Source organism: Rhinolophus ferrumequinum, chromosome 2 (assembly GCF_004115265.2).
Source record: "Rhinolophus ferrumequinum isolate MPI-CBG mRhiFer1 chromosome 2, mRhiFer1_v1.p, whole genome shotgun sequence".
NCBI lineage: Eukaryota > Metazoa > Chordata > Mammalia > Chiroptera > Rhinolophidae > Rhinolophus > Rhinolophus ferrumequinum.
In genome coordinates, this window is record NC_046285.1 from 49,838,047 (window position 1) to 49,862,148 (window position 24,102).

A 24,102-nucleotide genomic window follows, 5' to 3' on the forward strand; every position below is an offset into this window, starting at 1 on the left:
CCATAATTATGTTAAAAAATAAATGCTAAAATTCCTTTATAACATAAAAAACAAGTACCTAAATATAAACAAATAAAAATTTAAATTAAAACGAAAGATTTTTTTCCCTGAAAGTTTGGGCCAAAAACATGGGTGCGCATTATACATGGGAGCACATTATACACGGCAAAATATGGTGGTTGCATAAAATTCCACCTAATAGTGTATAGAATATGTAATCATTCCTCGTTGGGTATATAGTTATCCCCAATTTTCTTCAGTATTATAAATAATGTCTGAAAGTAAGGCTTTTTCCAAATTTCAGATTGTTTCCTTATGATAATGTCTTCAAAGTAGAATTTACCAGGGGAAAGAATACAGATGTTTTCAATTTTATTGATAGTTTTATAAATGCTTAACATACTCAACATACTTCTATGCTACTTCATCAAGATAACTCCTTCTAACCAACAAACACATTCGATTTTTAGTAACAGAATTATAATTTAGATCACTAAGATGAAATATGTACTGCCTAGCGATTCACACAAATTTTTAAAAAGACAAAACAAAACACATGTAGTAATCTGCTTCACTTTCCCCCAAAGTGTTATGGACATGAACTGGAAGACCAAAAGTTAATGCCACATAAAACCCTAAAAAAATAAAATGAAATAAAAAAATCCTGGTATATAGTTTCTAAATGTAAACCCTGAGGATAAATTACCTCCCTAATTCCTTACTCAAACATGAGTAATTTTAGGAATTAGGCCATAACCACACAACAAATCTTAACCCTTTCAATACTTTCAATTCAATACAATTTAAAGTGAACGAACCACCATTGTAATAATTAGTGGAGCAGGCCTAAGAATATCATAAAATGTTTTTCATCTCTCCTTGGCCTGCTCAGAAGAGACACATACCTGCTAAACTAGGGGGTGGCCCACTACAGGTTTGCAGCTTGTTTCTTTAAAGTCTTTTTTGGAACCCATTCATGTTAGCATTGTCTATTGCTGCTTTCATGGCACAGCTGAATAGATTCCACAGGGATCATATGGCCCAAGAAGCTGAAAATATTTACTATCTGGCCTTCAGAAAGCTTGCCATGCCCTGCACTAGACTCAACTTTCGGGACAAAGCTCATGGTCATTATTCTGCTTGAAACTTTCCAGAGTTGTCCCAGACCTCTAAACAAATTTCTATAGGATGTTATTTCCCAATTGTTTTTTGAGAGTCCAACAGAGTGTCAAAGGTGTTTTTTTAAAGTGGTTCTACCGTCAGGCAAGTTTGGGAAATACTGAGCTAATGAAGTTTAACAGGTTTCTTTTCTACCAGACTTAGATCTTTAACCCATCATATATGAATCATGACTGTTCAAGAGAGAGATACGGTTTGCATCTTACAGGACTGGCACCCCAAAGAATTTAAAGATGGAAAATGCTATTCTAGAACACTAACTTTTCTAGATCCTTGCACTTTTAAAGTAGCAACCTCCTCCTGAAAGCTGAGCATTTTATCATCCACTTAAGATATTAAGCATGGAAGAGAGGGAGAGAGCATGTTAGATAGCCATATAAGAACAAAAGCTAGAAGCAACAAAAGTACCAAATGCAGATCCAAAATAAATGTTCAAAAAAAAAGTTTGTGAATCCCAGGTACTTAAAAATTTATTTCTTTAAAGTATATCATTCCTGGCAGCTGATACAGAAGGAGCTTCTACCATAGTAATTAGAGGTCTGGAATATATTTTGGTCCATAAAGCATGATGAAAAGAGGCAAGAGTTTTCATATTCCAAAAAGGTGAGAGCAACCCCATGAGGAACCAGGCAACAGATCAGACATTCAGCAGTTATTATTGGACCAACAATGTTTCTGGTATAAACTCTTCATGGAAACAAACTGTTCTAACAACTAACACAGGGAGTGACTTGTATCTAGGTCATCAAGGCAGTGAGAAAGAAGATGAAGCAAAGAAAAACTATATACTATATATCAAAAATTATCATTTCTAGAGAAAAAGAAAGATAAAAATGGCAGAGAAATAAAACATGAATTACTAAAACCTGAAACCGGATTAATTCAATGGTCGTTAGTAATCAAGAATATTGGTGCCAGGAAAAAGAGGCTGTACTCAATGATTTAGTCTAGACTAAATTTCATGTTTGTTGACAAGTCTTTCTTTTTGAAAATTGATCACCTGACAATTGATGGGAGAATTGACACCTAGGAGATTGTACGACAACAGAAAAAATTCGACAGATTCATCCTGACATCCTCTCCAGCTCTGAATCATTTGGATCTATGATAAGAATATCTTCTCTATCCTCACTAAGGTGATAGGTGATTAAGTATTTAAAAAGACAAGTTTCTTTTTTTCCAAATATAGTTGACATTCAATATTACGTAAGTTTCAGGAGTACAGCATAGTGATTAGACATTTATATAATTCATGAAGTGATTTCCCCCAATTAATCTAGTACTCACCTGGCACTCGACAGTTATTACAATATTGTTGACTGTATTCCCTATGCTGTATTTTACATCCCCGTGACTATTCTGAAACTGCCAAGCTAGACTTATTAATCCCTTCATCTTTTCCACCCAGCCCCCAACTCCCCTCTCATCTGGTAACCACCAGTTTGTTCTCTGTATCTATGAGTCAGTTCTCCCTCAATCTGTTTTGTTCATTTATTTTGTTTTTTACAGATTCCACATATAATTGAAATCATATCATATTTGTCTTTCTCTGTCTGACTTATTTCACTTAGCATAATATCCTCTAGGTCCATCCATACTGTTACAAATGATAAGATTTCATTTTTTATGGCCAAGTAATATTCCATTGTATATATGTATCACTTCTTCATACAATCATTTATTGATAGGCATTTACGTTGCTTCCATATCTTGGTTATTATAAATAGTGCTGCAGCAAACACAAGGGTGCATGTATCTTTCCGAATTAGTGTTTTGGATTTCTTCAGATAAATACCCAGAAGTGGAATTGTTGGGTCATAAGGTAGTTCCATTTTTTATTTTTTAAGGAACCTCCATACTGCTTTCCATCGTTGCTGCACCAATTTGTAATCCCACCAACAGTGCATAAGGGTTCCCTTTTTTCCACATCCTCCTCGCCAACACTTGTTTGTTGATTTTTTGATGACAGCCATTCTGACAAGTGTGAGGTGATATCTCATTGTGGCTTTAATTTGCATTTCTCTGATGATTAGTAACACTGAACATCTTTTCATGTCTATTGTTCACCTGTATGTCCTCTTTGGAGAAATGTCTATTCAGGTCCTCTGCCCACTTTTTAATTACGTTTTTTTTTTTTTTTTTTTTGGTATTGAGTTGCAGGAGTTCTTTATAAATTTTGGACATTAACCCCTTATTGGATATATCATTGGTGAATATCTTTTCCCATTTAGTAGGCTGTCTTTTCATTTTGTTGATGGTGTCATTTGCTGTGCAAAAACTTTTGTTTGATATAGTCCCATTTGCTTATTTTTTTCTTTTGTTTCCCTTGCCCGAGGAGATATGGAGATATATCAGAAAAAAATATTACTAAGGGCAAAGTCAGAGAGTTTACTACCTATGCTGTCTTCTAGTTTTATGGTTTTGGGTCTTACATTTACGTCTTTAATCCATTTTGAGTTTACTCTTGTATGTGGTATATGAAGGTGGTCCAGTTTCATTTTTTTTGCATGTATTTGTCCAATTTTCCCAATGTCATTTATTGAATAGATTGTCTTCACTCCATTGCATATTCTTGCCTTCTTTGTCATAGATTAAATGACCATACAGGTGTGGTTTTATTTCTGGGTTCTCTACACTCTTCCATTGATCTATGCGTCTGTTTTTATGCTGGTAACATGTTGCTAAAAGGACAAAGTTTTATGCTATTCTAGTAGATGATCTTATTTTGAAAATCTGGACATACATAGCTTTTCTTTTATTTTAAATTATCTCCTAAGGAGTCAATGATTATAAGATTTAAGACTTTTGAAACTTACTGCCAAAATGGTTTCCTAAGGAGCTGTAGGTTATACTTTATATTGCCACCATCACTAAATACCAGGGGTGCCAAAAGGATGTATACTTTGGTCAACGTTGCTCAAGCAGTACTTCGCCATAATCAGAAGTGTCTGGACGGTGATGGTAACCACTTTGAGCACCTCTTTTAACTGCAGAAGTCAAACGTGACTTGTATTCGTCTTTTGTTATTGGTATATATCGAGTATTACAATTTTAATACAGTTTTCCTTTCTTCAAATGTGTATACATTTTTTTGGCACCCTCTGTATTTCACCAACACTAGATATTTACATTACCATCTTTATAAATAACTACAAATTAAATGTTAAATAGTATCATATTTATAATTTGCATTTTTAGGGTATTAGCAAAGTTAAACATTCCCCTCCTCCCTTTTAAAGTTGCTTCCTCCTAGAAGGGTAACATATATACTGTATTTCCCTGAAAATAAGACCAGGTCTTATACCATATTTCCCCAAAATACGACCAGGTCTTATATTAATTTTTGCTCCAAAAGACTCATTAGGGAGTATTTTCAGGGGATGTCTTATTTTTTCATGTACAACAATCTACATTTATTCAATACAGTCACGTCATCTTCTTCTGGAACATCGTCATAACACTAAATGCATCCGTCTGGTTGACGATCCTAACTGGGGTTTATTTTCAGGGTAGATCGTGTTTTCAGGGAAACATGGTAGTAGTAGGAAATAAGGGATTTGGAGCCAGAGAAATGTGAATTCAAATTCCAGCTCCTTCTTACTTTAGGGATTGAATTTGTAAAATATATTACACCATTCCAAGCCTTACTATTATATCTTTCTCTTAGAAGTGGAAACAACCTTTATTATATAACTTTGTTAGGATTAAATAACATTTGTAAACTTCCTGGCAATAAGCAAGGTGGCTCAATGAAAATCAGTTCTCTCCTCCCTCAATCTACTTGAAGTCATATCCTTTGTTAATATATCATTTGTAGGTAGTTAGGAGCATGAGCTCTGTAGTCAGACAAAGGTTTAAATTCTAGCTCCACACATCTATTTATAGTGTGATATTAGGCAAATTACTTAACTTCGTTTGCCTCTGTTTTCTAATCTATAAAATGGGGACAATAACAGTATCTACCTTCAAAGGCTACCGTGGGAATTACATAATAATAATATAACATGCTTGAGCACCACGGCTGATATACAGTGGTAAATAAATGTCAGATACCAGTATTATTTTCCTTTTGTTCTAGTTTACAAAACACAAATTATTTCATCTGAATCTCATAACTATGAATAAAGCACCCATTCATACAACAAATATTTATTCAATACTTACTATGTGCCAGGCGGATATTCCCTTTTTCCAGCAAAGGAAACAAACTTATAAAACCTACTGGATTTGCCAGAAGGCTCTGGTAAATGGCAGAGAGAAGTTCCAAACCCAACTCCTCTCAGTCTAAGGCCATCTGCCCTTTCTGGTTGTTGTTTCAATGTCTTAAATATTTAACTCTTTAACCTATCTGTAATTTTTGTCTTGCCTTTTCTACTTTAAAAGAATTCTCCCTGACAGGAAAGACAATCAAATAATTATATTTTCACATCTGTTAACAATTCATCATCTGTCTTAGTGTCTAAGCCTTCTTCTCTTGACGGTCTGAATGTTACAAAAAGGCCCTCCCTACGGTGCTTTCTGCATTGTTTGCAGGCTTCTGTTAGCGATGGGTTTTGACCTTCCATTTTTACATTTCTGTTCCTATCCATGACTAAAGAGCCTTCCTCCCAATTTTAGAAAATTCAGAATTTTAGCTAATCAGAAAACATTCTGTATTTTTCATTGGCATGTCTCTCATTTATACACTCAGAATTTCAATGTGACTCACAGGTCAAGTGCTGCCTTTCCTTTGAAGAGCTCAAGCTATCTTTCATGTCAATCAAGTTTCCGAGGCCTGTTTTCATAAAGTTGAGGATAAATATCTACACCCAGAATTCTCTTACTTGTGTATTACAGACTTTGATGACAAGGTCATTTTCTTTAAAGATTCTTGTCAAATATACGTTATTTACCTGTTCTCCAAGGTTGGTTACAACTAAATTCAAGAAGCAATTTATCTTACTGCTTTTCCAGATCTTTTTAAACATAAAACTGTCAACATATACCTTCATTTATTCATTCATTTAATGAATATGGAGTGCCTACTATGAGTCGGGCATTATTTTAGGGGTTTAGCAGTGAGAAAACAAAGCTCCTGCTCTTGTCGGGCTCACATACATTAGCAGGGAAGATAATTAACAAATAAGTACAGAATACAATGTCAGACAGTGTTGCTATAAAGACAACAGCAATGACTGAAAATGACAGAAAATTTCATCTTATTAGATGCCCCAGAAAGATTTCTCTGAGGAGGCATTTGAGCCAAGAATTGAATGACAATAGAGAATAGACCAAGAGGGGATCCTAAGGGTGAGGTCTGGGGGAAGAATGTCACAGACACAAGAAAGAGTAAAAAAAAGTCTTGGAGCAGAAACAAGTTCAGCATGGTTGAAAATAGTTAGAAGGATAAAAGAATAGTATGGAAAGAATAAAAAGGAATATAAAAACAGTTGTGTGGGAGACTCTTAAAATTTTTCTTTAACATCATGGTTAAATTTTGTTATAATCTTCAAAGGTTATTAAACATTAACCACATTTAAAACCATACTTTCAGCAGAAAACCAGATATAATCACTATCATATCTTGCCTGTGACAATTTTCTTACTTGTTTTATAAAAGCAATCATCCATACCTTCTACCAGGCTAAATGATCTGCTGACAGTCTCGTAACAATGACAATCATTTCTCTCTTTTAGAGCTCTTAAATTTATTCCCTATGCTTCATGAATTTTCTGAGTGTTTAACTTAAAATTTTTGAATTCCACTCATGCAAGATTTCTGATAAATCTGATTCTGGCGGGTTTTTCTTTGTCCCTTAGTTTCTTCTGGGTATGAAAGACTGAGAACATTTCACTACCTGGGGTTAGTCATGTGACTGCTTAATAGTATAACTCTCTGCCTACCTGAGGCTCCCAGTACTGTTTAATGACTTCCTGCTAAATGACACTTTCGATAGAGTCCCCCCTTTCTCTTTGGTTGAAGGCCTGTAAAGAGGCTACAGCTTTCATAATCAGCCAGACCTCTAATTTAAGTAGATTCTCCAAGTTTTCTAGCACAGAAGATAAAGAGTATGAATTGTTTTTCCATTCTTCTGGGGTCTCTCTGTTCCCCACCTCCACTTTCCACAAGAACTGTTGCCTAATTTGTTTGGGTAATTTGAAGATAACTAATAGCCTAGAAATTTTATCTCATTAATCTACAGTCCTTTCCAATACAAAGTTCTTGATTCTAGTCTAATAATTCTCATGAGTACCTTTTCTTTTTCTAGAAAGTATCTTACAATTTATTTAAGGAGTCCAATGGTACTCTGAATGGTTAAACAGGAAATTGGGCCAATATGAGGATTTTCAGAAGGATTTTTTCCACTTACTCTATTTTTTTTATACTTATTATGGAAACCTTCAAACATACAAAAAGTAGAGAACAACAGGATATACTTCCATTTCCCAACACTCATCTTCAACAATTATTATATGGCCAACTTAGTTTCATCTAAAACTTCCCCCACTCTCCACTGCTTACCTAGTAGACTCTTTTCTTAAAACAAATCCCAGATAATATACTTCATTTTCAGAAGATTCCAATCAGCATAACATGTGATCCTAGACTTGGTAACCCAACATCTTCCAAAGCCTTTAAGGCAAGTTCTAAGTTTCCTCTAGGTTACCCCACAGGACCAGAGTGGACAACACATTTTCCAGGTACATTACCCAAAAGTATTTTTCTTCATGTCTGTTACAGACAAACTATATAACTAATTACAATGATTATTCCTGGATTTCTAGTATCTGTTGTCATCGCAGACCATTACTCCAAATAAGTTTACTTGGAATTTAACAGCACAGACACTAGATGGCCTAACATATATAAATTATTTCACAGACCTTAAAAAAAAAAACCTTGAAAAAACAGAATATTATTATATGTATGCGTAGATCTAAAATCCCACTTACGCTGAAATGGTAGGCCTTTTGACAAGATGTCAGTACAGCCATATACAAACTGCAGAGCAAAGAGGCTAAAATTCTGCAAGGTGTTTATGCCAGAAAACATTTTACCTTTTTAAAAAATGCAGTTTGCATAATACAGCAAATTTTAATGTAAAAATCAGTTATTCATCATAAATACCATCCATTACTTAAAAACATAATAATTAAATGAGAAGCACTTTGTACAAATGTGTGTCAAAAAACTCTTGTGGACTACTTACAGCTCTGACTCGAAGAAGATGTGAGATGACAGATTGTAGTTCATCACTGTAGTGCTTTAGTTCAGTAAATCTCCTGAAACAGGAAACATAACACATCATTTTTCACATGAAAACACATCAGAAACTGAAAGACAAAACAGTACAGTTGACTTTTGAACAACACAGGTTTGAACTGCGCAGGTCCACTTAAATGTGGCTTTTTTCTCAATAAATATTGGAAATGTGTTTTCTCTTACTTATGATTTCAATAACATTTTCTTTTCTCTAGCTTACTTTAAGAATACAGTATATAATACATGTAACATACAAAATATGTGTTAATAGATTATTTATGTTACTGGTAAGACTTCTGGTTAACAGTAGGCTACTAGTAGTTAAGTTCTGGGGGAGTCAAAAGTTATATGCAGATTTCCAACCGTGGGAGGGTGTTGGCGTCCCTAAATCCCGTGTTGTTCAAGGATCAACTCTAGTTCCTGAGAATAAAACTGATTCTATTTAACTATGTGCTGGCCTTGAAGATTTACACACCTATACAAATTCAAAAAATTCTAAAATAAAACCATACTTTCTTTTGATATTTTTAATGCCAGGTAAAGATGTCATACTTCACGATTTGTACTGTGGGACTGAGATAGAGATAGTATTTGTTGGTATGAAAAATTACTTGAAAACAAACATGTAAAAAATTCATGGTGCTAAAAGAATCTTATGGTGCAGCCCTACTCATGGTCCCTAACTTCAATCTTAATGCTGCTCAGTAATCTGTTTCCCTAATCTAATAGGTGTCATTCTCCATTAAGACCTAAAACTCTGAGACCACCACCTGTCATTCTCCAACCAAGCTTCAAAGATTAAACAGAAGTCATCAGATAGGAACTACCTCCACCTCCACTTCTTTTCATCAAGTTAAGAAACTTCCCAGTATGTACAGCTATTATTTCCTCCCTCCCTCTAGCATCCTTCTTCCCATCCAATACACTAGACTCTATCTCAGCTACATTCCATATTCCTATTTCCTGACTTCCTCTCTCTATAAGCACCTTCTGATTAGTATATCAATTAATTTAGGTCTCTCCTAGATTAACACACACACACCCCCCCACACACACACCTTGGACAACACACCCAACTGTTGACACCTTCTCAATACCCATGCCTTTCACAACCACACTTTCACCTCTCTAGCAATAACCATTTCTTCCCTTCCCATTCACTGCTCAGCCTACTAGAATCTAGTTTTGCCTCCAGCACTGTAGTGGAGAAATATTCCTGACAAAGTCACCCACTATTTTTATGCTGCTAAAATCCACTGATATACTTTAGTCCTCATCTTACTTGATCCTTCCAGCAATGTAACAGCTCACCTCACCCTCCTCAAAAATGTGTTCCCTTGACATCGGTGTCATTTTCTTACGATCTTCCTTTTATTCTCTGGTAACTTCTAACATCTCTTTTGCAATACTCACTTCCTTCACCCATCTCTTACACCCCAACTTTGAGTGCAAAGAACTCCTGAAGTGTTTGTTAAAAACACTACTGAGAGCCTCAGTACGACAGAGTGTGAGCACAGAGGTCCTATGGGACTCAGGAATCTGAATTTATAACAAGCTCACCCACAGGATTCAGATGCTGGTAGTTCTCAGATGACACTTTGAAAAATGCTCTAAAAGTGTTGGCTTCTTTAGGGTTCAGTCCTAGGTCCTCAGCTGTCTTAAAATCAATCTTTCAATCTACACACTCTGACTTATCACTCACAAAGCTTCAGAATTATGATTGACATGCTGCTGAATTCCAGATTTCTACCTCCAGCTCCAACTCTCTCTCCTAAACTCCAGATCTATAAAGCCAACTGACTAGCAGACATTTGTATGTGCTGATATGCAAAGCTCAACTTATCCTTCTCTATCTCCCCAAATCTCTCTTCCCTCTGTCCCCACTTTAAAGAAGGAAACCTGCGTGCCGTCGTATTTCCTTCCCCTTTCATCCCACATGTCCTACAGAACACTCTCCTAAATATTGCCCAAATATTGTCTAAATATTGCCACATAAAAGTAGAAGACTCAAGGTCCTCTCCTCATTGGTCTTAACAGTCTATTTTGAATAAAGATAAACATGCATGAAGCAAGTATCACTTTGGCAATCCCTCTGAAACAATCTTTCTGCTTTTCTAGATTTTAAGAAAGGATGGAATAAAAGCCTGTTAGTGATGTAAACTATTTTAGTAATGGTATGAATAATAACTAATCTATTGGGCCAGCTAGACCTAGAAGAGATTCTGTACATTAAGGATCTGTTAGGGGGGTGGCCGGTTAGCTCAGTTGGTTAGAGCGTGGTGCTCATAGCACCAAGGTTGCAGGTTCGGTCCCCACATGGGCCACTGTGAGCTGCACCATCCGTAAAAAAAATTTAAATTAAATTAATGGAATGAACATGTTAAAAAAAAGAATCTGTTATAACAATGATGTAGGCAATTCTCTTATCTAGAACTTAAGACAAATTCTATTACTAATTATACATTATACAGTTTAACAAGAACTTAGAAGTAAAAAACTGCCTTGGTTATATTATTGGTCATATCACATTTAAAATTTCATATAGCCATGCGCCATTTAACAACGGGGTAAGTCCTGAGAAAGATGCTAGGTGATTTGATCGTTGTGTGAACATCGCAGATTGTACTTACCCAAACCTCAATGGCATAGCCTATTGCTCCTAGGCTACAAGCCTGTACAGCATGTCACTATATAAAATACAAGATTAAATCAAGCACAAGAGAAAATAATGCAATCAACAGATGCAGTAAACACGAGGTGTATGAGGCTGCTGCCCACGTAACACGGAACGTTCTTTTACAGCAAACTTTTTTTTTAATATGTAGAAAGAGTACACTCTAAAATAACAATAAGAAGCGTAGTATGGTAAATACGTATACCAGTAACACAGGTGTTTATTATCAAGTACTATGTACTGTACGTAATTGTCCGTGCTGTACTTTTACATGACTGGCAGCCAGTAGGTTTGGTTACAGCAGCATCACCACAAACACGTCCGTGATGTCTTGCGGCATTTAGGATGGCTATAGTTATCACTAGGATATAGGAATTTTTCAGCTCCATTATAAGCTTATGGGACCGCTATGGTATATGCGGTCCATTTTTGACTAAAATGTTGTTATGTGGCGCATGACTATATACAGCATGAATATTAAATAAAATTTAGCAATCTCAAGAAACTGGTTCTTGAGAACGAGAAAAGGGAAGACAAACATTCAACTGACAAAATACTGATATATTCATTATTAAATTAATTTAATAATAATATATATATTAAAATGTTAATTTAAAAGGTCTCATCTACATGCTCCTTTAATGCAAGTACATCCATCAATGTGATAAACTTTGCTTATAAGGTCTTCCAAAGCTATTTTTGGAGGGTAACATAATTTTAGTTCTTAACCTAGAGAACATCGTTTATATATCATGGATGTCATTATAACCCTTAAAAAAAACCTAGTGGAACCTTAAATGCATATCACAAAGTGAAAGAAGCCAATCTGAAAAGGCTATATACTGTATGATAGGACTTTTTGGAAAAGGTAAAACTATGGAGACAGTAAATAGATCAGTGGTTGCCAGGATAAACAGGCAGTGCAAAGAGGATTTTTAGGGCAGTGAAAATACTTTATATGATACTATAATGACGCATACATGTCATTATACATCTGTCAAAATCCATATAATGTACAACACCAAGAGTGAACCCTAATGTCAACTATGGACTTTGGGTGATAATGATGTGTCCATCAATGTAGGTTCCTCAATTTTAACAAATGTACTCTGTGGTGAGGGTGCTGATAGGGTGGTAGAGGCTGTGCGTGCGTATGTGGTGGCTGTTCATGTGTAGGGGCAGAAGGCACATGGGAGTCTGTACTTTCTGCTGATTTTGCTGTGAACCTAAAACTAAGAAATAAAGTCCATTAAAACAACAACAACAACAAAAACACCTCAATGGTTACCATCACAACTTCCTAATTAACAAAATTTTAAAATATTTATTATTTTATACTCAAAATGTATATTAAAAAACCAGAGGCATTATATTAATGTATTCCAGTTTATAAAGTCAGGCATAATAGGCTATCAGAATATGCAAACTTGGCCTTTCTCTTCTAAGTACTTATACTATGTAGAAATTAATGCTGAAGGCCTAACTAGAGAAATTCTAACAGACCTCATAAACTTAGTCTCCAAAAATGGAAAAGCCTCATCTGCCGAAATACACTTCTATGAAAAACTCAGCTGAACCACATGCCAGGTAAAGGTCCATGAAATGAAGAGCCTGAATTATCCACCACTTTCTGAGAATGAGCGAAATCAAAATCTTAAGAAATACGCAAGTCCCATCTTAAGAAAAGTTATTTCTGAATATACTAAGCTTCCTTTAAAATAGAAATGCTCTCACAAACACCAAACTGACATTAATGATGTCAAATAATTGTCATATGAATATATCTCTGTTAGGATCATACTAGGATACATTTATGAAGTTTCCCTGGTATGCAAAGTAGAAAGTTTATTAAAATATATATTAATATATAATCTTATCTTGAGCTTTGTACATTTTTGACAAGCAAATTCATATAAGAAAAGCTATTTTATATGAAACTCAAATTGATTTTCTCATTTTTCTTATACCTTCAACAACATTTAATAAATCCTTCTAGGAAAAAGCAGTGGTTTAACTTTCTAAAAACTTCAGACACTTAAAACCTTCAACCCAATAAAGTCATCAAATTTCAAAATCAGTTTGACACTATAAGGATTTCACTAAATGTGAATTACTATTTAAAATATTTAGCAAATAAAGTGCATACATTCAGAAATGAAAAATTAAATCGATTTATAGGCACCATTCAAAACAACATTGTAACTGTTATTAAAACAAAACCTTACTTGTCTGGGTTTTTCACTCTGAATGTTGCATTAAGCGCTTTTAACCTGGAGTCTGCCTGGAAAAAATAATTTATTCACTTAATACAATTATATTTCAGGGTAAATCCAAACAGTTTTATTTTCCTTTTAGAATTAAGATGCTCAAGTACAGTTTTCTTCACATCATTTGTGTCAAACACATTCAACATTCCTAAAAAACAACTTAGTAGTTATTTTTGAAACCACTACAAAAATGTTACAAATTAAACTGAATACATGGCATTCAATGATATCAAAGTAAAACAACTGTAAACACCAACATGCTAATAGGCACATAACTGCATTACTGTAACTCAGGCTAGATCCTGTGAAAAAAGTTTACTTTTTCTCTAAATCAAGAAAAGCAATAAACTAAATAAAAGTACTGCTTTGAAGCTTGTGCATTACTGAAGGTAGTTCTCAGATGGAATCCAAACCAAATGTACATTGGCTTTTCTCATTTTCATGATCAGTATTTTAGAAAATGTGGAAACGCCTGTACTAAAGTAATATTGCATTAAAGTAAAACAAGCTAGATAATATCAAAGTACTTTCTAGCTGGCAGAAAATGTTACAAGACAACACAACTTTTTAATCATCTTTTCATATCTTTTCATATTTCTAGATAACTGATGTCAAAGGAGAAACAGAGAGATCAACACTAAATAATAATTTCAATGTATAAATTTACAGTTAATATATCCAAATCTATCCTAAATTCTCATAAAAAAAACAAAACAAAACAACAACAACAAAAAACACCAAATTCCTTTTCTGACCAAGCACAGAAACTATAGGGTTCAGTAACAGATAGCTCAATCAGGAATCCATTTCATAATGTGGTTTAGTCACTGAAAATTTTATATTATTCCAACTTCTAATCCACAATTACAAATATTCCCAAAATAATAAAGCAGACAAAACAGAGCAAAAATACTAGGGCTCCCCACATTACTTGGCTAAGAAAATTTAAAAATGCAACAAATATGCTAGTCCATAAACTCAGCCTCCTAGAACTTCAGACCAAAAGAAATTCACAAGCATCTAGAATATCTAAAGAAGCTTAATTTGTCACTGATTTCAGTGTATTCTCTTATTTCTAAAATCAGTTTTTCACTAATCCTTGGCCTTATTTACATCTCAAGGGCAAATGAGCTAATAATGAAAAAAGTCCTTACAAATAAAAGCACCTATAAATTTAAGTCATATGTTACTTCCTAATGTTCTTTAAGTAAAATCACTAAACAAAGTGTTAAGGACTTTATAGTCACATGCAAATATGATTCTTTAAATGAGGATGAAATTACATAAAAACCATCAGTAAAAAAGGAAAATTTTCATTTGTACCTTTTCTTCAATTTCATATTCTTAACACCACCAATTTATTTTTTACTTTTAATATCACCAATATATCAATTTAGAAGTCATATAAAATGTAAACTATCCTACCCTTTGCTTACCAAACATTCTGTCAGGTCCATCACAACACCCACCTCAATCTGCTTCATTATTTCACAAGATTCCATAAAAAGAAGTTGCCTAAAATGTCACCAAACCAGAAACTTCTCCCCAAAGCTAGATCTCTAAAAAACTACCTTGACTCTTCTAAATCTGACAGGTTATCATTGATCTTATCAGATTCCCCATTAAATATCTAAAGAAGCCCTTCCAGAAGCACAAACTTCTAGATATAAAATAAGTCGTGGGGATGTAATGGATAGCATAGGAATAGAGTCAAAAATATCATAACTTTGTACAGTGGCAGATACTAGACTTACTGGGTCATCACTTTGTAAGGTATATACATTTTGAGTCACTATGTTGTATACCTGAAACTAATATAATATTGCATATTAACTATAATTAGAAATAAATTCTAAAAATAGAATTAAAAAGACCTACATCATTGTTTCATACCACCCTATTTTATTTCCTTTAACATACCAATATTTGAAATCATCTTAATTGTTTCTTAGCTGTCCACTAGAATATGAGAGTTACTCAAAAACACAATGTGAGTGGTGCTCCCTGGACTTGCACAAAGGTGCCATGGCAATACTTGACTCTGCTTTCTACTTTGTTCATCGCTGTATCCCAATGCCTCACAATGCCTAGCACAATAGAGACATGCAATACGAGGTGTCATCACAAAATACAGTGAATGCTACTGCCGAGTGCCATCCAACGGAAAGGCAGGGATCTTCAATTCAGGAAGCAGCGTGTTGAACCTTAGTAACAGTGTGTGACAAGTTTCTACTTGCTCAGTGCAGTCAGTCGGGTGAGAGATGCGGTTGAGAGAAGGTGTGTTGGCTGAGAGAAGGTGTGTTTTAAAGTGTGCCATAAATCATCCTCCATCACGACAAGGCTCCGTGTCACACTTTGCTTCTGGTACGGCCATTTCTGTCAAATAAAAACACTACAGTGTGTCCTCATCCACCTCATTCACCAGATATGGCACTGTGCAACTTCTGGCTCTTCCGCAAGGTCAAAATGATTCAGGACATCAAGGCAACCACAACAGCGCAACTCTAAAGACTCACGAAAGAGGACTTCCACAACTGCTTCAGAAAGGGACAAGAACCATGGGTTAAGTGTGTTCGAAGTGAGGGGGAGTATTCGGAGGGGGATTACTGGCAATGTGTCTGTTATTGTAGTAAATTTTTAAAAACATTCACCATATTTTTTAATCATACCTCATAAGTATCAGCTGAATGGAAAATAACCCTGACTCTTCTATATAGCTCCAAATTACGTTTCCCATGTTCTCCTTTAAAACCCACCTCCCTCTCCCTTTCCAATTTCTATTACATACTTTCCTTTCCTTGTCCTGGACCTTATCTTTCCTTTATTTCATTTCCTGATTCTTACCTTCCTCCAAACCTTGCCTAGGAAACCACCACCCACGTTGGCCTCTCTCTAACATAGGACCCACAGGCTGACTCCATCTCAGGTTTCTTATTACTCAGGTGTCAGCTCAAATGTTACCTCTTCAACCATATGACCCAGCTTGCCCAGGACAGTCCTGGTTTATACCTGCTGTCCTAGTCTAATTTTTACAGTGCCCCGTTTTACTCCCAAAAGTATCTCCATTTTGTCACCTATCTCAAAATAACGCCTGGGAAAAAAATCTCTGCTGTCATACTGTTACACAAAGATGATTTATTTCCTTAATATCACTTACAACTACTTAAAAGTATCTTATTTAAATTTAATTTAATGTCTCCAACTACTAAAATACATGTGCCATAAGAACATGGAGCTTCTGAACGTTTCCAGATCATTCAGGAGTGTATCCACAGCACCTAGTGTACCTGACACTGTGGGCACCCAGCATTTGGAATCTCCACATCAGCTCTCTTGGAGTTCCTGTGCAGTCCACAGATTAAGAGAGCTCCTAAGGGCCCAGATCTTGGTTCTGGCAGTCTCTGCTCCAAGCAACAGACAGGTTTCTGGATTCTTCTGAGTCAGCCTAAATTCATTTCAGGTTTGGGCATATGAACAACATTTCTTTTCATGTAAGAAACTTACTGAATTAACCAAGTTAAAATGATATTACTTTAAACTCATTATGTTATATGTTCATTACACTAGAGATAAACTCTGTTCTCCTTTCACTAAATTGATTAATATGAGTATTATATAAATACTTAAGAAAAAAGGAATGCCAATTTACAGCAGTGATGAAAAGATTTGTTGTTCATGCTTATGTTAAATCGAGCACAGATAAAAAGAAACTAAATTTTTATAATTATTTTGCTGGGTATAATAAATAATTACTCTAGGATTTAAGAAAACATTAATCTGGTAGGCCCAAACTAGAGATTAAATTAACCATTCCTGAAAAAAGGAAAATTAAAGTAAGTTGACATTTCATTTCAATGTGAGGATGACAATCCAATGGCCAAGGTCAAATATTCTTATAAAATTAAAAATATTTGGTCTGATTCAGAATCATCTCATTTTCACTGAAATATAGTTTCCAACACTTCATTTACCAACCATTTATATATATATATTAATTACATAGCTAATAGGTGAAAACAGAGGTAATATGGGATGGTAATTAAAGAGGGCTTTGATTTAGGCCTAGACTTGGCTTCAGACTCCATCACTTATAACAATGTGATCTTGGATAAGTCATTTTCTAGAGTTCCTCATCTAAAAGATCGGAATAATACTGAACTAACCTCAAAGGTACTGAGGTAATACTTAGTGGGGGGAAAAAAACCACAGTATATTATAGTACAATGCTTAGCACACAGTAAACACACAGTTATAATGCTAATAATAGATAAGATACTCCTTTAGATTCTAAAAAGCTTTTTCTTTTTTCTTTTTTTTTTTTTTTTTTACCATTGTTGACACTCTTTCTAAAATTATCCTCCTAAAAAATACTCTTATCTATCACCTTGTAGCAATGGTTGTCAAATTTTAGGCTAGTGGGAATCAGTATGTCTTGGGTGAACTCTAGGATTCAGTATTTTGAACAAACAATCCCAACAAATTGAGATGCGCAAAGCTGGCTGGTCACACTTTAAGAAAAAGTGAATTTAAGGAAAAAAAAAAAATAGCTGCATGCTAAAGTGAAAGGAAGAAAGCATCACTGAATTATGAATACACAGCAAGCATAATTCAATCTTTTCTTCCTGAGGCCTCCAGGTAGCCACTATAAACAACTAATACTAAACCCATCCATGATTGTAGTGAAGCTCTAGGAGCTACACAGGTACATGGGGATTTTGCCCCAATACTGCAGGGTTTGATTCTCATATCACTGTTATCCGTTCTTGCTATCAGGCTCAGCTGTCAATTTTCACTATTGTCACAGTGTGCCTGTCTCCAATAGTATTACTGACTTTTAGACCTTTTAATATTTCTTCTAGTATGTTGTAACCTAGAAATTAGCCAAGTCTGTTTGAATAACTATACTAAAATTAAGTGGGTTCTACCATTAAAGGACCAAAGTATTTCTGTAAGTATAGTAGTAAGACATATTATATTCATCTAAACATCTCAGAAGTCAATTTTGCTTAAATCCCAACTTTCAACTGCGGTCAGGTTAGTTGTAACTGCCAAACATGACCTCCCGATAAATGAAAGGTGACTATATATACGTATATGTATATATATACACATATATGCAACATCATTTACATATGTTTGTATAGTACGAATGCATGTACATATGTGTTTGAAGCGGTCCAAAAAGATCTCATTTCCTTAATGGAAAGAAGGACTTAAAACAAGAAACAGCCACAATAAAATAAGGAATACAGCAAGACACATAGATTTCCAAATTCTCTCCATACATTTTATTTCTGGTCCATCTCAATAAGTCTGACTTTTCAAATTATTTACATTGTATATTAAGTATTATTACATTTCAAAGACTTTATAAAATAAAACCAAGATTTTACCATAAGGCTATCCAAATATGATATATTATATCTGAACACTTAAATAGCACCTACACACAAGATTCAAAGCATTCTGTAAACAGCATAGTCTATATGGATGGAGAAATTCAAGAATTTTCTCACGGTTACCAAAATTATGACCAAAAATTGGGTTCAAGGGCAAACAACTGATAACTAGTTAATAAACTAATGACTAAATAAATCAATGACTAAAAAGTTTAAAATTTTCTATTATATAAAGAGACATCACCAAAACAATATTTCAGTTTGCTCTTTTCCTTATTTTAGCTCCTAACATCTCAGAGTAGTTCTCAGAAAACCCTATCAAAATACAATTTTTTAAAGTTTAGAGTTATTTCAAATCCATTTCTAAACTAAAATTCTAGTATTCTCTCTGAGCACCAAAACGTACTATGTACAGCTAAGAAAATTCTAATTTTTTCATGTTGACAGAATTAGATACCTGATCATATTTTCTGTGCAGAAAAATGTTTTCTCTTCCTAGTTTTTTTTTGTGTGCTAAATTTCAAATACCTAATATAGCAATTCATAAATCTCTAGAGGGTGTTTTTATAATTACTGTAAAGAATTTTGTTCTTCTCAGCTAGACCCATTGCACTTTTGTTACTGTATTATCATGTGAATCACTCATCAATGTATTATATCAATTTACATTTTTTTTAATTATTCAATTTACACAAGAGATGAAGACTTTCAAAAATTTGCAACAATCAGTGTTACTTTTGGGGACAACAAGGAGAGCAGAGTGGAGTTAGGGGTGGCCATTTTACCACCATTTCAATTTTTAGATAACAGTTTCACTCCCTAATACTAATTCTAATGACTAAACTTGAAAAGCTGTATAAAAACTAAATATGCCTGTATCAATAACAAATGCTAATTCAAAATGACTCTGGTGCAACTCAAAACTGGCCAGCATGTCCCAGTAGAAAGAAGAAACATGACTGATGGCTCATCATTTAGTTTATTTATTATGATTGGAAAACTCAAGCTCAATTCTTCAAAAATGTTTTTCATATCTGATAAAGAGTAAGCAATTATGGGGGGACACCATTGTCAAATGGCAGTGGTAAGGACAGAGGGAAGAAACAAGAAAAAAAAAAGATGCAAAGTATAAGATAACATGGGACAACTCTACAGCTTGCATTTAAATTACTGCTTCAAAATGTTCTTTCCCAATAGAAATAAATTCATAAATATGTCATTATAGTATCACTAGTAACTAAAATCACACAAATCAAAATTACATTGCAGTGTTTCTTTGAAAACCTTACCCAACGATATTAGATGCAAAGTCTATTTCAAACATTCACTCATTCAATAAATACAAAGTACTCGTTAAGCACATGGCACTGTGCTGGCGATTGTAAAGGAACATGGCAAATTATTTCACACAAATGTTCTTACCTTCAGCTGAAACCCAGTTTCATTCACAGTCTCCTTCCAGTTACCTTCCTGGAAATTACAAGTTCATTTTAGAAATCATTGCAAAATAAAACAAAATAAGGTACATTCCAAATTAAGTAAAATACCTATTGTTCTATTCTTCTTTTAGGGAAGATGGGATAGATAGGATAGATGGATGGATGGATGAATGGATAGGTAGATTAAAAAAAAAATTCTTTTCACTTCAAAATTAAACACCCAATACCGATTCCCAAAGATTACCAAAAGATGAACCCAAGATTTTACAATTTGGGCTTCGAAAACTTAAAGACTAACTTTGACATCATTTAAATGATACCAAAAAGTACTATCTTTAGTATCTTTAAGCATAAAAATGTTAGCCAAAAGAATGATGTAGCCAATAATTTTGAAATTCAAAACAAAAAAAGAATGTATACAAATTAACAAAACTGCTCCAAAAGGATCCTTAAGACAGCATTCCAACTAGACTTACAGGGTGATCACTCTGTAAGTTATATAAATGTCTAATCACTATGTTGTACACCTGAAACTGATATGTCAACTGCAATTGAAAAATAAAAATAAAAATTTTTAAAGAATAAGGATTCCACAATTTAAAATTTAAAAAATCCCAAGTCAAATGAATTTTTTTAAAAAAAACTAAATTAAAAAAAAAATACCTGTGTTAAAAACAGATAGAAGATTTTGTCTCTACAAAGGATGGGATGTGAAGCAACTCTCAAGAGGAAGTTTTCTAAACCAATTCGTCGTCTTTCCACAAAATCCGGGTCCATATTGTCAGCAGAGAGTTTATGCCAAACAAATTCTGCCTAGGTAAACAAAATAATCATGAAGAATAGTCTCAATGTTAAATACTTCTTAACTATACTGCCATTTCACTTCTTACCCTTTTTTCTGGTAGAGGTGGCACAACAATATGTGGATAGTAAACTAAAAGGTAGTTTCTCAACAACTCAAATTCACTATACCGCCTCCATAGTGAGTCTGTGAGGACACTCTGACCATCAATATGTTCCACTGACCTGAAAAGAAATAGAATAAGATTTCTATTATTTTTTTAAAAAACGCAAATACATACACACAACCCCCTTTAAATTTTATAATTCCATTTATTGATGCTTATGAACCAGGAACTGAATAAAGAACTTTTCATGTTTTATCGTACTTAATCCTTACAACAACGCTGTGACAGGGATTATCGCCCCCATTTTACCAACGAGGAAGCGGCTGCACAGCAGGTGCTCTTCCTACAATCACAGTGGGCTGTGGTAGAACACTCAGAGCATCTGATTCCAAAGCCCTCACTCCTAACCATTTCCCTTCTGTTATAGAAAACCTATTGGACTCAAGAGAAATAGTCATATTAGGAACATTCTAAAAGCTTCCGTGTACTCAGTCAATGTATAAGAATTGATTTTATACTACAGTGGAATCTGGCTTAGCTACTGTTGCATTAAATAAAAAGTATTTTTAACTACACTTCTGCCACAATGCGAGAACAACATTCATGCCAAAGACCAAGATACTGCAAAAATCTTGGTTCGAGGTTATAAATGAATCGGATGCATCCAAGAACCAGGAAATAACCACAAAACAAAATGTTAATTAACTCTGGGGAGGGAAAGATGTAAAAATTCATCTCTAGTCCTACCTTTAATGTAAAGAGCTGCAGGCAATGCCATGTGTCACCCATATAAGTTCAACTTATAGCTGGGGGAAGTTAGGGTAAAATCATATACAGGATATTTGAAATTATCTTGACTATTTAAGATTTCTGTTAGCATAACCACTGTTAGAAAGCACCAGTTTTCTTAACATTATCAGGACCTTCTTATTTTTCAATTGTCTGCTTGACAATAACGTACAGGCCCTTCAAGAAACATGCATATAATCACAATTGCATTTGTACATTAGGGCATAAAAGGACAGAAGCTAAATCAGTCTCGGAGTAAAGTCTTGAGAAAATATATGAGTATATACTATGTCATATTCAGCACAAAAGAGTCAATGTTTTTATTATTTATATATTAAGCTTGCCACTAAATTTTTTATTGAATATTAATAAAAAGAAACAAATTCTAAAATTCAAAATGCACAAATGGCTCCAATGGCAAAAATGATGGATTATTAAATCGTAATTCATTTTAAAGAGTTGACCTAACCATTAGCTATGATTAATACCATTCTAATTCAGATTTTCAACTTCAGTGGAAAAAAATATCTAGGTTCATATCAAATTTCAAATTATTCAAAATCATTACCAACAGAACCCATATCTTACTAATAAGTAGATAAACATAGGCTATAAGCAGTACACCTAGAAGTCCTGCTAAGTGTTCAAAAGAAAAATGGCCACTTAAAGCAGGATCTAGTCATTGGAAACAGACTAAAAACAGACCACAAAACTACCCTATGTGTTCAATCACTTAACAAATATTTAATAGCACATAATTGGTTTTACAAGCAACATCTAATATAAGCCTCACAACATAGATAGTATCATTATCCACGTTTTACTATAAGAATTTACTTAATTACTAAAAGAATTAAGTAATGATGTCATACTGCCTCCAAACCACCGAGGCATTCTTACCTATTCTAAAAGAGGCATATTCTTGTCTATTTTAAAAGGGTTTATCTTCTATGAACAGGAAAACACAAAATCTCTGGAAAAATTAAAAACCAGCGACCAGTGACTTTAGCCTTATCAATCTTAGCCTACTAAACTACAACACTATTGGCAATTGCTAAATGGGCTTTCTATTTGTATCCAAAGAGAAGGTAGGTAAGCTATATGATAAAAGTTCAACTTCTAGTTAACCTTCAGGATCAATAATATTTATATTGTCCAAGGTTATCTGAATAACACTAAATTACAGCAAGAATCCTATATAATTAAGAAATTCGTTCTGTAGTTAACCTTAGAGGTATTTACAAAATATTCTACTCAAAACAGCAATTCTCAGAGAATATCTATATAATATGGAGTAGGCAAGAATTTCTTAAAATAAAGAAAACACAAATCATAAAGAAAAAAGTCAGCTAAATTTGACTCGTAAAATTTAAAGTCTGTGTACTTTAAAAGATAATCAAAAGTATGGTCCATGGCCCATCTGCTTCAAAAACAGCTAGAGCTTTGGTTTCAAAATGTAAATTCCTGGACCCCATCCAAAATCCTGCAGCTGTTAACAAATTCTCCATGTGATTCCTATAAATTTCAAAGTCTGAAAACCAGTTTTAAAATAAATTTATAATGAAACATAATGATAAAAGTCAATTCAATAATGCTTTTGTGTACCACATATTTACTTATGATCCACCTAAATATGTATTCAGAGTCTAGCTATGTTACTCAAGTATGGACACTTCTAACTTCCAGTTTCAAATTAGGATACTCAATTCATTTCAAAGTCAAGAGTAAACAACTATAAATTATTCCAGATTATGCAAATCAAGATACTCTTCCAACAGTAAAAGTAATCACCAGGTAATTTCATTGCTCAATGGGGTAAAGAAATAGGCACATACTAAAATATCCTTATTAGTTTTAAATTTAAATTTTTATTTGGAAATCTAGAGCCAACACTAATTTATGAAGTATGATTTTTTTGTCTTAAGTGGCTAATTTAACTTAAAAAAAAGGAAACTCTCTCATGGCCTTTTTTTTTTAATCACCTTCGTAAAAATCTTTGTGATACACGTCACAAAATGACCTAATTTTAAAAAGACACATCTTCTCTCTTTTCCTAAAATTCCTATTATATACAAATTTATCTTGTTTTTAAAAGATTCTCTTTTCTTTTTTTGGTGAAGAAAAGCAACTATATTTACAAAGAGGATTTTCAGAATCGTCTGAAGATTAAACAAATTTCACCAAGATTTTAACTTTCATTTTGG

The 24,102-nt window shown here is 34.0% G+C and overlaps 1 protein-coding gene across 2 annotated transcripts in view; it reads right to left on the minus strand.

Moving 5' to 3' along the window:
• The window catches only part of SNX4 (sorting nexin 4), a 47,209-nt gene that overhangs the window by 16,033 nt on the left and 7,074 nt on the right, over positions 1 to 24,102 (minus strand). For both annotated transcript variants that reach the window (XM_033087281.1, XM_033087292.1), the window contains exons 3-7: positions 21,092 to 21,227; positions 20,865 to 21,014; positions 20,185 to 20,232; positions 13,322 to 13,377; positions 8,370 to 8,442 (exon numbers count right to left, since the gene is read on the minus strand). In XM_033087281.1, the coding sequence (XP_032943172.1) occupies positions 8,370 to 8,442; positions 13,322 to 13,377; positions 20,185 to 20,232; positions 20,865 to 21,014; positions 21,092 to 21,227 (463 nt within the window). The remainder of the gene's footprint in view (positions 1 to 8,369; positions 8,443 to 13,321; positions 13,378 to 20,184; positions 20,233 to 20,864; positions 21,015 to 21,091; positions 21,228 to 24,102) is intronic.